Below are 14,158 nucleotides of genomic sequence, written 5' to 3' on the forward strand. Positions count from 1 at the left end.
TGTTTGGGAACCACCGACTTAGGGGTATTTAACTTTAAATTTTGTGTTTTTATATCTAAAGACGGTATGAATTGAAGATTTAGCTGCTCTTTTTAGCGATGTACATGTTTCCTACTGTCGTTGTTCATTCCCAAGGCGACTCTGTTTCAGCAAATCAAAGGCGTTCTAGCCATGATCATCCCGTCATATTTTCAAACTGTTTGGGCGACCTTATCTCACGTGTACCATTTTAAAAGATGATTGTGTTATTTGAAGATTCAGCCCATGGGTTTATAGCAGATCATGTCTTGTCGCTTCCTGGCAATTATTGTAGGGATTTTTTTCTTGTCCCCACAAAGGTAAATCCCCTCAGCAGTTGGAATCCGCGAGTCTGCTTTCCATTTTCCCTTTCGCTGCCATTTCATTTTCCATTTACTTCGCTAATGTCCTTCAGGGAGAAGAAGAAAAAGATCCACATATGTTAACACAATTTTAACCCGAAACCTTATGGCCATGAAAAAAAAAAAAAAACTTTAATTTACTTATTTCCCCCCCATTCTATCTTTTTATTTTCTCCCTAGTCTATTAGTGGACGTGTTATTTTGATAGTTATTGTTCACCTAACCCCTTGTTTTTTGTTTGTTATTGGGTAAAATATAGAATTTGAGGGAGACTGGGAATGGTCCACGTCGAGAGCTTTTAGAACGTAGGGGGAGGAGGATCTGTGGGAGAATTCATTAAATTTAATTGTGAGGTCAGAGGGAGAGAGGGATGCGTTATGAGGACAGAATGGTGGTGGTGGAGAGAGAAGTGAGGGAATTATTTTTTTTCCGGTTGATAAAAAACCCTCCTCTTTTTCCGCACCATCCGCTACCATTCTGTTTTGGATTTAACATTTTTCAGTTTATAAAAAAATAAGGTCATGCTATTACCCCCCCCCCCCCCCCTCCTTCTACACGAATCGTTAGAGCATCCGGAAAAAATAATAGCTTAATAGCTTGCAATATTTGTCCTGGCTCCTTGCCAAGGTCAACTTCGCTTTTCTTCCCTCCAGGGTCGGTAAAATAATGTACCAGTCAAGTACTGGTGCGGAAGTATAATCGACTGACTTCCTCCCACAAAATATGAGGCTTCGTGTCTTTGTCAGAAATAATTACATAGCTACACGTCAGCCCCCGGTCCAGCTGTGACAATCTCGTCTCTCAGTCAGATGCAGTGTGTCTGGGATTTTAGTTTCGAATACTCTTTACTCTTTTACTTGTTTCAGTCATTTGACTGCGGCCATGCTGGAGCACCGCCTTTAGTCGAGCAACTCGATCCCGGGACTTATTCTTTTGTAAGCCCAGTACTTATTCTATCGGTCTCTTTTGCCGAACCGCTAAGTAACGGGGACATAAACACACGAGCATCGGCTGTCAAGCAATGCTAGGGGGACAAACACATACACACAAACACACACACGCATATATATATATATATATATATATATATATATATATATATATATATACACGACGGGCTTCTTTCAGTTTCCGTCTACCAAATCCACTCACAAGGCTTTGGTCGGCCCGAGGCTATAGTAGAAGACACTTGCCCATGGTGCCGCGCAGTGGGACTGAACCCGGAACCATATGGTTGGTAAACAAGCTACTTACCACACAGCCACTCCTACCTTTTTTTTTTTGTTGTTGTTCTTATTTCTAGCCTCCTGCTGTCATGTTTTATAAATAAAAAAGTTATTAGTTAAACAGATTCGTAATATTAGTTCCATTGAGATAAGCATTAATAAATGTCAATTTCGGCCGCGAATTCGAATGGGGGAACATAGTCTTGGTTCAACTCCTGTTCTACGGAAACCGAAATCTACCCGTGATCCGCAAGTGACTTTCTTGGACAGATCCGGAGTTCTTTTTCCTTCTGGTACTTTACCCCTTTACACTTAAGCGCTATATATTTGTGTTTAACCTATGCGTTGTGGGTTCTCTGTATATCAGTAAACAGAACCCCATCGGTTTCGACTACGAGCAACATTCACTCCGATCAGCTGAACTTGATTTCATTGCGTGGACTTTTAACTCTTTGCCTCTTCTAACCAGTTTCATAATTTTGTCCCTCAACGTCCATACTTGTTTTCAGACTTTTAGTCAGCCCTTGTTTCATTCTGAGTAATATAAAACTTGGGAATGTGTATCAGATACGATGTATGGATGCCGGGCAAATATGGTTTGTGTATCACATAGGATACACAGCAGGAGAGATAAAGAAAAAAAAAAAAAAACGGGTAGCATACATTCTCAACTAGAATCAGCGTGATACTATATGGATACAGTTAAACCTTTCACTTGGGTTTTCAATCCACCCGAAGGGCTTCCAATCTGTTTTCATCTGTGCAGTGGAATCATACCCAAAAAACTTGTGATTTACAAAACGAATTTCCTTATCGTTCGACTACGTTGCGTCTACTGCAAACAGTCTCTTAAGGCCCTTCTACACAATGTGTTTATGAGGTCAATCTTTCATCGAAATACGCTATTTAAAACGAAAAGCAATAAATGTAATTTGTTCTTTTGGTTTATAGTACCATATACAAATTAAACCCCTTTAGTAGTGTCAATGGTGTTGGTGAAATCCCACGCTCAATTATTCAATGTTTTTTTTTGTTTTTTTAATGTGCAATTTTATGAGTGTTTTACGAGCCATCGTCTAATTAGTTAAGTTGTATTGTAGTTTCTTGTTTAGCCTCTTTATTCATTCCCATTCTGGGTACTTGACTGACTGGTAGCGAGTTGGACGAGAGAGAGAAAGTAAAAGTTGTGAACCAACGGGTACGGGCCAGAACAATTAAGCAGATGATTTCTTTCCACACGATAACCGCTTTATGAACGTAAATAGTCGTACTAATCGTTTAGGTCACTCCTCTTCCAACTGTTATCCAATTGTTTCTTTTTTTTTTTTAATTGCCTAATATATTAAAGACTAGCAGTATCGCCCGGCGTTGCTCGGGTTTGTAAGGGAAATAACTATATAAGCATTTTTAGAGAGTTATAGCAAAAAAATGCATTAAAAATGTGAAAAAAATGATGGTAAATTTTTTTTTAAATCGTTGACTCATCGTAGACATTTTTAGAGAGTTACTTCCCTTATATAATTGCGAAAAAATGCATTAAGATGGAAAAAAATTATGGTAAATTTTTTTTTAAATCGTAGACTCATCGTAGACGCGCGCTAATACCCAGAAGGGCTCGATATGAATCACGACTATAAGATACACGGTTTTGGTTAAACTGCACCGCAAAATGTGGGAGTAGTTAGGAATCTAAATCGTAGGAGACGGACACACAACTTGACTTTTATATGTAAAGATTACGTTATCTTTGTGTGTATTAAACTGTAGGGTACGATTTGGTTGCTCTTTCTAGTTGGTCGAACGAGGGACCACGTAGAAACTCGTTTACTCGGTGATATTAGCAGCGTTGGGAATGGGGTATTTAGAAACGACCAAGTTTAGCAATATGTTAATACAAAGTTAGCCATGATTAAACAGGCCTGTAATCAAACCCTTAAATATCTTATTATTTTTCAGCACAGTCTACCTAGAACTACATCATTCGATGTGTCTTTTTTTTTTAAACCTGTAAACAATGATTTATAAAAAAAAACTTGACCACTATTTTTAGTTCTTTGAGCGACAATGTAGAGGGTCCCAGGGACAATCCTTCAGTGTATTCTGGATTTGTATGGATGGATCCGTTTTGTAGGAATGACCTTCCCAATGTCTGGATCTGTACAATATATTGCCACTGAAAAACGATTGGTGTCTTAGTGGATTCCAACATTCAAATTTCAGTTTCTCAAGTTAGAGCAGTTTATAGGTGTATTGCATTAGAGAGAGAGAGCTTTTTAAGAAAGCAGGAAATAATTTCCTGCTTTCTTAAAAAGGGACACATTGGATAGTGTTATGCCAAGTTACACTTTGCTTTAAGAAATTTGCTTGGATAGTTATGGCCGGAATGTCTCCGGGCCAACATGGGATCAACCCTTTAGCATTCAGAATACTCTGTCAAGTGTAATGTTTATTTACTCATACTAATCATCATCGTTTAATGTCTGCTCTCCAGGCTGGCATGGGTTGGATGGTTTGACATGGAAAGGCAGTGAGCTGGCAGAATCATTAGCACACCGGGTGAAATGCTTAGCGGTATTTCGTCTGCCACTAGGTTCTGAGTTCAAATTCTGCCGAGGTCAACTTTGCCTTTCATCCTTTCGGGGTCAATAAATTAAGGCTTCTTTTCGTTCCCATCTACCAAATACACCCACAAAGCTTTGGTTTGCCTAAGGTTATATTAGGAGACACTTGCCCAAGGTGCTATGCAGTGGGATTGAACCTGAGACCACTTGGTTGGGAAGTAAGCTTTTCAACCACACAATTATGCCTGCATCTCTTACATGTAGCATATTTAACGAATGAGAAGTGTTAACTGTTTCTTTTCTAGACTCTGCATAAAGTCTCTCCTGACTTCACTTGTTCCCAACTTTCCTGCTACTCTATATTATTAATCCTCTGACATCCAGCTTCTGTTACTAGAAACCTTGTCCATGTTAATCCGATTCATATTCTGTGTCTGTATATGACTGCAACTTCTTACAGATTGAATGAGCCCATAGTAGTTCAATCCCCAGGGAAGTTACATTGATGTGGTTGATGTCTGATTAGTGTGGCGGGTTTATTCCAGGGAGTTGGAAGGAAACAGTTAAGAAAGAGGTATGTTGAATGAATTTGGGTATGGATGGAGTATGTAGCTAGTTTGCTATATCAAAGATGCAGTGATTGAAATGGCACATATCACCCATCTTGCTGGAAGGTGGGGGCCCTTAATAATAAGAAACAAGTTAAATAGTATTATGCAGAACTTTATAAGCAATAACGGCAGTGCATCAGCAAGGCCACAGCTCTGAGCTGAAACTGGGGGAAAAAAAAAAAGCAATTGACAAGAGTGAGTGGAGGAGCTTTGATGGCAAAACCATATTCTTGCTTTTTATGATAGCATAGGCTTTGAATAGTCCATTGTTTGGGTTAGTTCATTTTTTTGTGTATAATATTTTTGACTTCTGGTGCAGTAATAATAAGGAATGTTTAATCCAAAACATTGACGGTCCAAATTCATGTGACAAAACCATTGTCAGTAAACTATTCAAAAAGAGGTAACAGTGGCATGGCTTTTTTTTTTATACTCAGGATTCTGACCTTCCTGACACCCAAGAAATCTTGATAAAGTGATCTTGAGTGTAAAGGGTTTATTAGCCTGGGCCCTAAACTGATAACACTGTGACAAAGGAGGAGAAAAGTGTACAAGAAGTGAGCAAAATCTTGTCAACGTGGACTTATAGCATATTTAGAGCAACGAACCATGCCTGTTCTTTTTATTATTGATTAAGAACAGCTCAGCTATTCCCTGTGGCAACTGTATTGATTTTTAGTCAAATGAGCAGCCATTTCCTTCGTGTTTAGCTTCCTAAGTAGGTTGGCTCTAATTGGAGTGGAAAGAAAATTTAATCTGAAAGAAAAGAGAAAAGCAAAAGAGTTTTATGGTTTGGCTGACACAAATCTTGTTGCTGAATTCCAGCAAAACCACTGATGTATGTATGTGTATTACTGTCTCCTCCTCACATGATGGTTGTAAGCAAGTGTCTCCATCATGCAGGTGGTGTCCTTCTGGCTGATGCCAGCGCCACCTAGACTTGCTTCCGTGCCGGCGGCATGTAAAAAGCACCATTCAAATGTGGCTGATGCCAGCGCCGCCTTGACTGGCTTCTGTGCCGGTGGCACGTAAAAAGCACCAATCCAATCGTGGCTGTTGCCAGCCTCGCCTGGCACCTATGCCTGTGGCATGTAAAAAGCACCCACTACACTCATGGAGTGGTTGGCGTTAGGAAGGGCATCCAGCTGTAGAAACACTGCCAAACCAGACTGGAGCCTGGTGCAGCCTCCTGGCTTCCCAGATCCCGGTCGAACTGTCCAACCCATGCTAGCATGGAGAACAGACGTTAAACGATGATGATGATGATGAGTGAAGACATGTCTGGCTATGAGGAAATATTACCTTGTTTGGAAACGAGTGAGTGGTAGTTACAGGAAGAGCATCCAACTGCAGAAAAATACACTTTAACAAATTCTGTCCAACCCATGCAAGCATGGAAATGTGGACATTAAAACAATGGTGTGTGTATCATCATTTTCAATGATGGCATGTTCTGGATGGTTTCACAGGTGGTGGTCAGCTGGGGAACAGTCCAGACTCCAATTGTCATTTTCGGTATGGTTTCTACAGCTGGATGCCCTTCCTAATGCCAGCCACCTTACAATATGTTGGGTGTTTTGTACATGCCACTGGCATTGGTGCATTAATGCAACACCAGCACAAGTGCACTTTACATGGCACAGGCACAAGTGCACTTTACATGGCACAGGCACAAGTGCACTTTACATGGCACAGGCACAAGTGCACTTTACATGGCACAGGCACAAGTGCACTTTACATGGCACAGGCACAAGTGCACTTTACATGGCACAGGCACAAGTGCACTTTACATGGCACAGGCACAAGTGCACTTTACATGGCACAGGCACAAGTGCACTTTACATGGCACAGGCACAAGTGCACTTTACATGGCACAGGCACAAGTGCATTTTATGTTTTACATCATCATCATCATCATATAATGTCCGTTTTCCATGCTGGATGGTTTAACTGAAAACTAGTTGGCTGCAGAGCTGAACCAGGTTCCAATTTAATTTGGCACAGTTTCTACAGCTGGATGCGCTTCCTAACACCAACTGCTCAAAGAGTGTAGTGGGTGCTTTTAACCTGCCAGTTATGAAACACTGGCAGTAGCCAAGACTACAATGTCACTTGGCTCGAAAGGTCTTAAGCACAATATATTGCCAAAGGTCTCAGTCACTTGTCACTGCTTCAATGAGGCCCAAAGTTCAAAGGGTGCTTTTTACGTGCCATTGGCATGGCAGCCAGTTACACGACACCCGACATATACATGTGTGTGTGTGTATACATACATACATACATACACACGTGCATTTAGTTGCATCACTCTATGCACTGAGTTCAAATCTACCCAATGTCAGTTTTGTCCTTTGATCCTCCTGGAGTTGAACTTTCTTAGTGCTTTAAGTAGTATTTAAATATGGGGGTTGATGGCCTTGTGCCGGTGGCATGTAAAAAGCACCATCCGATCATGGTCATTTGCCAGCCTCCTCTGGCACCTGTACTGGTGGCATGTAAAAAGCACCCCCTACACTCACGGAGTGGTTGGCGTTAGGAAGGGCATCCAGCTGTAGAAACACTGCCAAACCAGACTGGGCCTGGTGCAGCCTTCTGGCTTCCCAGATCCCGGTCGAACTGTCCAACCCATGCTAGCATGGAAAGCAGATGCTAAACGATGATGATGATGTTATCAATTGTTCTCCTTCCTCTAAGGTGTTTGGTCCTGTCCTTATCTAATAAATTATTATTAAACATGGTAAGCTGACAGAATTGTCACTATGCTGGGCAAAATGTTTAGTGGCATTTCATCCAAATTCCACCAAGGTCCTTTTGGGGCTGATGAAGTAAGCACCAGTCAAGCACTGGGGGTCAATGTAATTGACAAGCTCCCCTCTCCCAAAATTTCAGGCCTAGTACCTATAACAGAAAAGGGATTTTTATTATATTTCTGTGGTTAAATAAACCAGTTTTACTGTTCACCGTAACCATCCTTATTAGTTTGTACCACTATATTGTGAAATGAGAGACCAGTGTGTGTTGTGTTCCTGTGTGTGTATTGTCTTGTATGGGTGTATGTGCATGTATTGGTGTGCGTCTGTTTGTGTGTATTTACATTTGTTTCACTGCAGTTTAACATGTAGCTTTCCCAGGTATATATATGAAGGGGTCCCCCAAAAGTAACTGGAAACATTCTCTGTGGGACAAGCTCATTGTAGTTCAGACTTCCACTGCTAGGAGCCACTTGATGTGACCCTCAGGCATCAGTCTTCCAAATGGCGTTGTCCAGTGAGGTTATTATACTGCCATGTAGTGTGTCTTTTTGCAGTGCTTCTCCCCTGTTTCAGTGATTTTTGCAATGGCTGAAACAAAGGAACAATGTGCTTCTGTGGGGGAAACGGCAGCTGAAACAGTTGTCATGCTTCAAACAGCTTACAAGGACACTGCCATGAGCAAAACACAAGTTTACGAGTGGTTCTCAAGATTTAGGAATGCTCAGTTGTCACTTGAGGACCAACCTCGTTCATGGTGACCGTTGACCTCTTGAACAAATGAAAACATCATGATAATTCTTGAACTGATCTTCGAGGACTGTTACCAAACAATTGACAAACTTGTTGATATGATTGGTGTGTGTTCTAGAGGTCCTGCCAACGAATTTTGAGTGAGGAATTGCGAATGAAAAGAATTCTGGCAAAATTTGTGCCTTGCTTGCTCATGGAAGATCAAAAGCAGTCATGACTGAATGCATATCACGAACTGAAAGAACATTTGGAAGTTGATCCGAACCTTTTTTTTGAAGGTCATCACTGGTGATGAAAGCTGCTGCTATGGAATTTGCAGATGTGGAAGAGGTGAAGAAAAAACAACAGAGGCATTAAAAGGCGTCACTTTGCAAGAGTTCCAGTACTGCTTCCAACAGTGGAAAATGTGTCTGAACCGATGCATTGCTTCAAATGGGGGAATTCTTTGAAAGCGATAAAAGTGTAAACATGTAAAACTAAGTGAATTAAATAATATTGCAAAATTCCGGTTTCTTTTGGACACCCCCTCGTACATATATTGGTTGTTTTGAATTGATTAGAACATGTAATATGATTGATTTTCACCCATTTTCAGGCAAGTATAAAGTTGAGATTTTTGACAAGAATGTAAATAAATATGTCCCAACCGTTCATGGGTTGGGCATACACGTTGAAGTGAAAGATCCTGAAGACAAAGTTGTTCTGTCAAGGGTAAGACTTGTTGTTTATGAAGTAATGTTGTTTTTGTTGCTTTGTTAGCCTCTTTCAACAGGTAATGCTAATCCATAACGTAGACAAGACACTCGTTTAGACCCCTTTCAGTTTACTGCTGGCAAAAAAACCCTCAATGTTTATTTACTGCTGTTGCAAATATGGTTCCTAATTGACAACCCTGTAATTTGTTAATTAGACAAGGATTATTATTCATTTTGGTTTTTAACTTCTACACTGACATAAAAAGAAGTATGTTATATGATAGGTTTTTGCTTTTAAACTTAAAGCAAAGACTGAAGGGTATGGTGATTAAATGAGTCAAGTTCCACCCCTTCTCATTAAGAGTTGGTTGGCATCATCATCATCGTTTAACGTCTGCCTTCCATGCTAGCATGGGTCGGACAATTTTGACTGAGGGCTGGCGAACCAGATGGTCGCACCAAGCTCCAAACTTGATTTGGCAGAGTTTCTACAGCTGGATACCCTTCCTAACTCCAACCACTCTGAGAGTGTACTTATGGGATTCCCAGATATGTCTTTGGGCAAAGATAAACTTGTTCCTCGTCTCATTTATGTCGAAGCCATTCATCTGAGAGTTTAACAATTTTTCCAGTCTCCATCATCATTAACCCCTGGACATTAATGTCCTGAGTCTGCGGACTCATAGGGCCAGTTCCCTAGTTTCCATGGCATTTAATTGATCGAGACCATAAGATTCACCTTCACCAAGAACGCTAGTCCATTGTAGGGTTACACATTTGCGGCTGAGTGGACTGGAGCAATATGAAATGAAGTATTTTACTCAAGAGCACAACACACTGACCAGGTTGGGAATGGAAGCGATGGTTTTGCAATTGGCATTGCAATGTCCTAACCAGTAAGCTATGCGACTTTAATTCAACTTCAATAAATTTGCTCCAGATCACTTTGTCTTTTCATTTCCTCATCTACTATCCAAACACCACCCTGCCATCTGCCAAAATTTCAACATCTACAAATCATAATAGGTGCAGTGTTAACTCACCAACCATGCATCAAACTCATTTAGGCAGGAAACTTACCAAATATCCACTCACCCTCACTGAAAATCTCTCTTTCTTCTCCCTAAATGAACCCCCCCCCACCTCATTGTCACTCTCCGAACCTAATTCTTTTGTCGTCATCTCACTCACAAGGTGTTGGTCAGAGTATCATGCAGTCAGTTGGAATTGAACTGCCAAGTGAACTTCTTAACTAAACAGACCCACCTTCATCTCTACAGACAGGCCTTTATTAAATTATATTTAAAAGCCAAAATGAAAAACAAAAACGTATTTGTTAAATCCAGAAACACCAGCACCATTCTTTAATTTTCATCACTGATTTGTCTATTTTTTTTCCAGCAGCTATCTCCTACCCCACCACTCATTCATGCATATATAATATTGATGGTTTTGTGTGAATGTATGTTTGTTACATAACAGGTAGCCCACAAGACTCTCTCGTTCAATTTTTGCCCTCCTTTAAATTTCAAAAGCCCAAGGAGGGCAAAAAACTAAACTGTCAAATCTTGAGGGCTGCCTGTGGTTGTTGACTCCATTAATAACCGATTGAAATCTAACAATGATTCTTTTCAGACTGTCTTGTCTATGTCTTTTTATTATTATTATTTTTATTATTATTTTATTATATACTAACTACATTGCAGCTACCACCATCATTGGCCTACCAGCACCTCTCTAGAGTTATTCACTGACTTACATAACATATTTCATTTTGTTTCTACAACTGGTTCCTTGCAGGCAAATACAAAGTACAAGTTTATGACTACGCAGTCAAGGATTACATGCCCCCTGTACAGGATATTGGAATGCATGTAGAAGTGAAAGGCCCAGACGATAACGTTGTTCTCTCAAGGGTGAGTTCTTGTGACAAGGGGAAGTCCTCAATTTTTTCGAAGGTGTTCTCTAGCAATTGGTCTCTTAAGAATGGTTTTTTTCCCTCTGTTGTATTATTTCACTGAATTAGGAAGCGCTAGATGACCATATCAAGGAATTGCTCATGCATGGCCTTAGCTGTTATGGCTAAAATCAACTAAATTTCTTCTTTGTTTAGTAGCCAAAAAACAAATTTTTCATTTTTCTGTGTCAATATTTTAATATATTGACATAACATTTCTGGTCTTTTTTCTTTTAGTTTCCAATATTTCTTAGTTTTGTCAAGCATTTTTTGAAATAGATTTTGTGGTTTTGTTTTATTATTTTTTTTTTGGTACTTTATTGACACCGGTTTTACAGGTCTGTAAATTTTTGTCTTATAGTTGGTTTCTCTTCTCCTTTGTATTGATAAATAGGACCAATACCTAGTTTCCCTATTTGGTTCTACTGAGACAAGAAGAATAAATGATATGTAAATGTGTGTGTGTGAGAGAGAGAGAGATTCGTCATACTCCACAAGTCTATTTACTGTTGGTTATAACAAGGATGAAAAGTATGAGGTTTGTATCTCTATATTATCTGCTACTGTGGTCTAGATACAGTTCATCTATTGTAAACCTGGTCCTATTCATAATCATCATCATCATCATTTAACGTCCGCTTTCCATGCTAGCATGGGTTGGACAATTTTGACTGAGGTCTGGCGAACCAGACTCCAATCTGATCTGGCAGAGTTTCTACAGCTGGATGCCCTTCCTAACGCCAACCACTCCGTGAGTGTAGTGGGTGCTTTTATGTGCCACCGGCACGTGGGCCAGTTTGGTGGTACTGGCAACGGCCACGTCCAAATGGTGCTTTTTATGTGCCACCTGCACAGGAGCCAGTCCAGCGGCACTGGCAAAACCTTCGCTCGTATGTTTCACGTGCCACCAGCACAAGTGCTAGTAAGGCGACGCAGTAACAATCACATAATGTAGACTTACATTTAAGATTCAACTATCGTCATCACAAAAAGGTTATTGATTTTGTTTTGACTCTTCACTTTCTCATTTCAAATCCTACCGAAGCCAACTCTTTGGCCTTCATCCCTCCATAATCAACAAAATACTAATCAAGTACTGAGGTCAATGCAATTGACCCACCCACCTCCATTTCAGGCCTTGTACCTATATAACAAACTATCATCATCATCATAAGGCTACTAGCTGGCAGAATCGTTAGCATGTCAGTTGAAATGCTTAGCAGCATTTCATCTGTCTTTGTTTTGAGTTCAAATTCTGCCAAGGTTAACCTTTACCTTTCATCCTTTCAGAGTCAGTAAAATAAGTACCAGTTGAGCACTGGGGTTGATATAATCAATTTACCCTGCTCCCACAAAATTGCTGGCCTTGTGTCAAACCATTATTATCTGCTTATACTGGCAACTGTGATGCATTAGGGGCAGAGGAGGGAGGCGACTGCTTTATTGTTGGCTTAAATACTTCTAAAAGAGGACCAATGTTGCTAAATCTCAATATGTCTTCTGCTATCTTTTACTGTGTATATTTTAAGGCCAACCTCAGTCAATTTACAAATCTATGCTCAATAATAAAAAAAATTAGTTCCTAGCTTCTATCCATATTCTTCTGATGTTTCTACAATTTTCTTCACTTAATTCTTTCAGTTTGAGTGGTAAAATGGTTATGTTGTGTGTTTTTTATTCAGGGGTCAAACATTGATATTCAGGAACAGTATTAGACCTGAAGTAGTTTATCTTCTCCCTCAGTCACCATTCCTTTGTTTTACTGTTGGTTCTGACTTAGTTTGTAGTGATGGATCTCTAAAGAACTATCCTCTACTTACTGTAAGAGATTCCATATTCCACAGACAATTGTACCCTTAATATTTGGCAGGTTCAGCATGATACTGTGACAGGAATTGGCCCTTTAAATAGCTGGTACACTCCACCTAACAAGGACTATGGTAGAAGGCACTGCCCAAAGTAGGAGCTGTGTAGGATAAATCTAGAGACCACTTCATTGTGAAGCAAAATTCATCATCATTCAATCTCATGTCTGTGCTCCCTTATTTGATGAAATTGGGGTATTATTGCGGTAGTTAGCATGTATCTTTGATGTTAATGAAATATGGGGCAAATGTTAGCTTTCGTATCCACCTGGAGAGGACAATGGTAAATTCCTTCACTGAGATTCTGTGTTTATGGACTTGCAGGCTGGTCCATCCGAAGCCGGTTTGGAAAGATGAAGCAAAAGAAAAATCTTAACCTAAGACCAAAGTGATTAAGACAATTCCGTGTTGGTGACAATAAAACTTAGAAGTAATATGAGACCAAAAATGGTAACAAATCCACCCAGACTATCTTGCTAGCAATAAATGACTGGCAAAGTATCTTGTGGAGATGAAATAGTACAGTTAAGAAAAAGGTTTCTAAGACTGAATCTGAGAAGACAAAGGGAATGGCAGATACTTCCTCGTGGGGTCAGTCTTGCGATCATTCATTGAGCCAGAGATATTTTGCCTGTGACCAATATTTATAATGCTTGATGTTATTTAACTTTTAAATTCTTATCAATTTACAGGTAGTTCTTGCTTTTTGAATATCTCACAAGAATTTTCTGTTGCAAAATTGCAAAATTTAATTTTTCAAAACTTGACATACTTCAGAATGTGTGTTACCTTCCCTGTCCCTCCCTCCCAATGCAGTGTCCAAGCAGATGAACATGCAGTTGTCATCTGAACCAAAGGCCAAATTGTTAGAGCGAAGATTGGCACCACCATATTTGATCCAATTCAATGTCTCATTCAGCAAACAGTGAACGAGACATCTTGAACTTTTCCCTTTGCTCTGGGAAATACCTCCTGCTGCACAAAATCATTATTAACCCTTTAGCAATTAAACCAGCCATACCCAGCCCAAATATTCTACCTGCTTTGTGTTCACACTAGCCAGGTCTGGCTTCTCACACCTACCTCAAAATGTCATTCTAAAAATATGCAATTATATCGTCCAAGTATTGAAGCTGTGAGATAATGCAGGATTAATTCATGCGAATAAATAAGCATCGTATTTGGCGGAGGAATTTGAATGCTAAAGGGTTAACGAGGAATGATTTATAATGAATTAACTCTTAAAGCCAAGAACTACTTTTGATTTCCTAGTTCCAACATATTGAATTTTAAGAACTCACCTTCAGAATAAACAAACAAATATGACACAACAAGCTCTTTCGCAACTATAACCCTTTTG

General features: G+C 39.8%; 1 protein-coding gene across 2 annotated transcripts in view; it reads left to right on the forward strand.

The window, feature by feature from the left end:
• Window positions 1-14,158, forward strand: part of LOC115223192 (transmembrane emp24 domain-containing protein eca) — a 34,282-nt gene that overhangs the window by 2,984 nt on the left and 17,140 nt on the right. The window contains exon 2 of one of the 2 annotated variants that reach the window (XM_029793640.2): window positions 8,877-8,992. In XM_029793640.2, coding sequence (XP_029649500.1) covers window positions 8,877-8,992 — 116 coding nt within the window. Of the gene's footprint in view, window positions 1-8,876; window positions 8,993-10,776; window positions 10,893-14,158 lie in introns of both variants that reach the window. The other variant, XM_029793642.2, reaches the window with a different exon arrangement.

This window comes from Octopus sinensis, linkage group LG22 (assembly GCF_006345805.1).
Source record: "Octopus sinensis linkage group LG22, ASM634580v1, whole genome shotgun sequence".
Classification (NCBI taxonomy): Eukaryota; Metazoa; Mollusca; class Cephalopoda; order Octopoda; family Octopodidae; genus Octopus; species Octopus sinensis.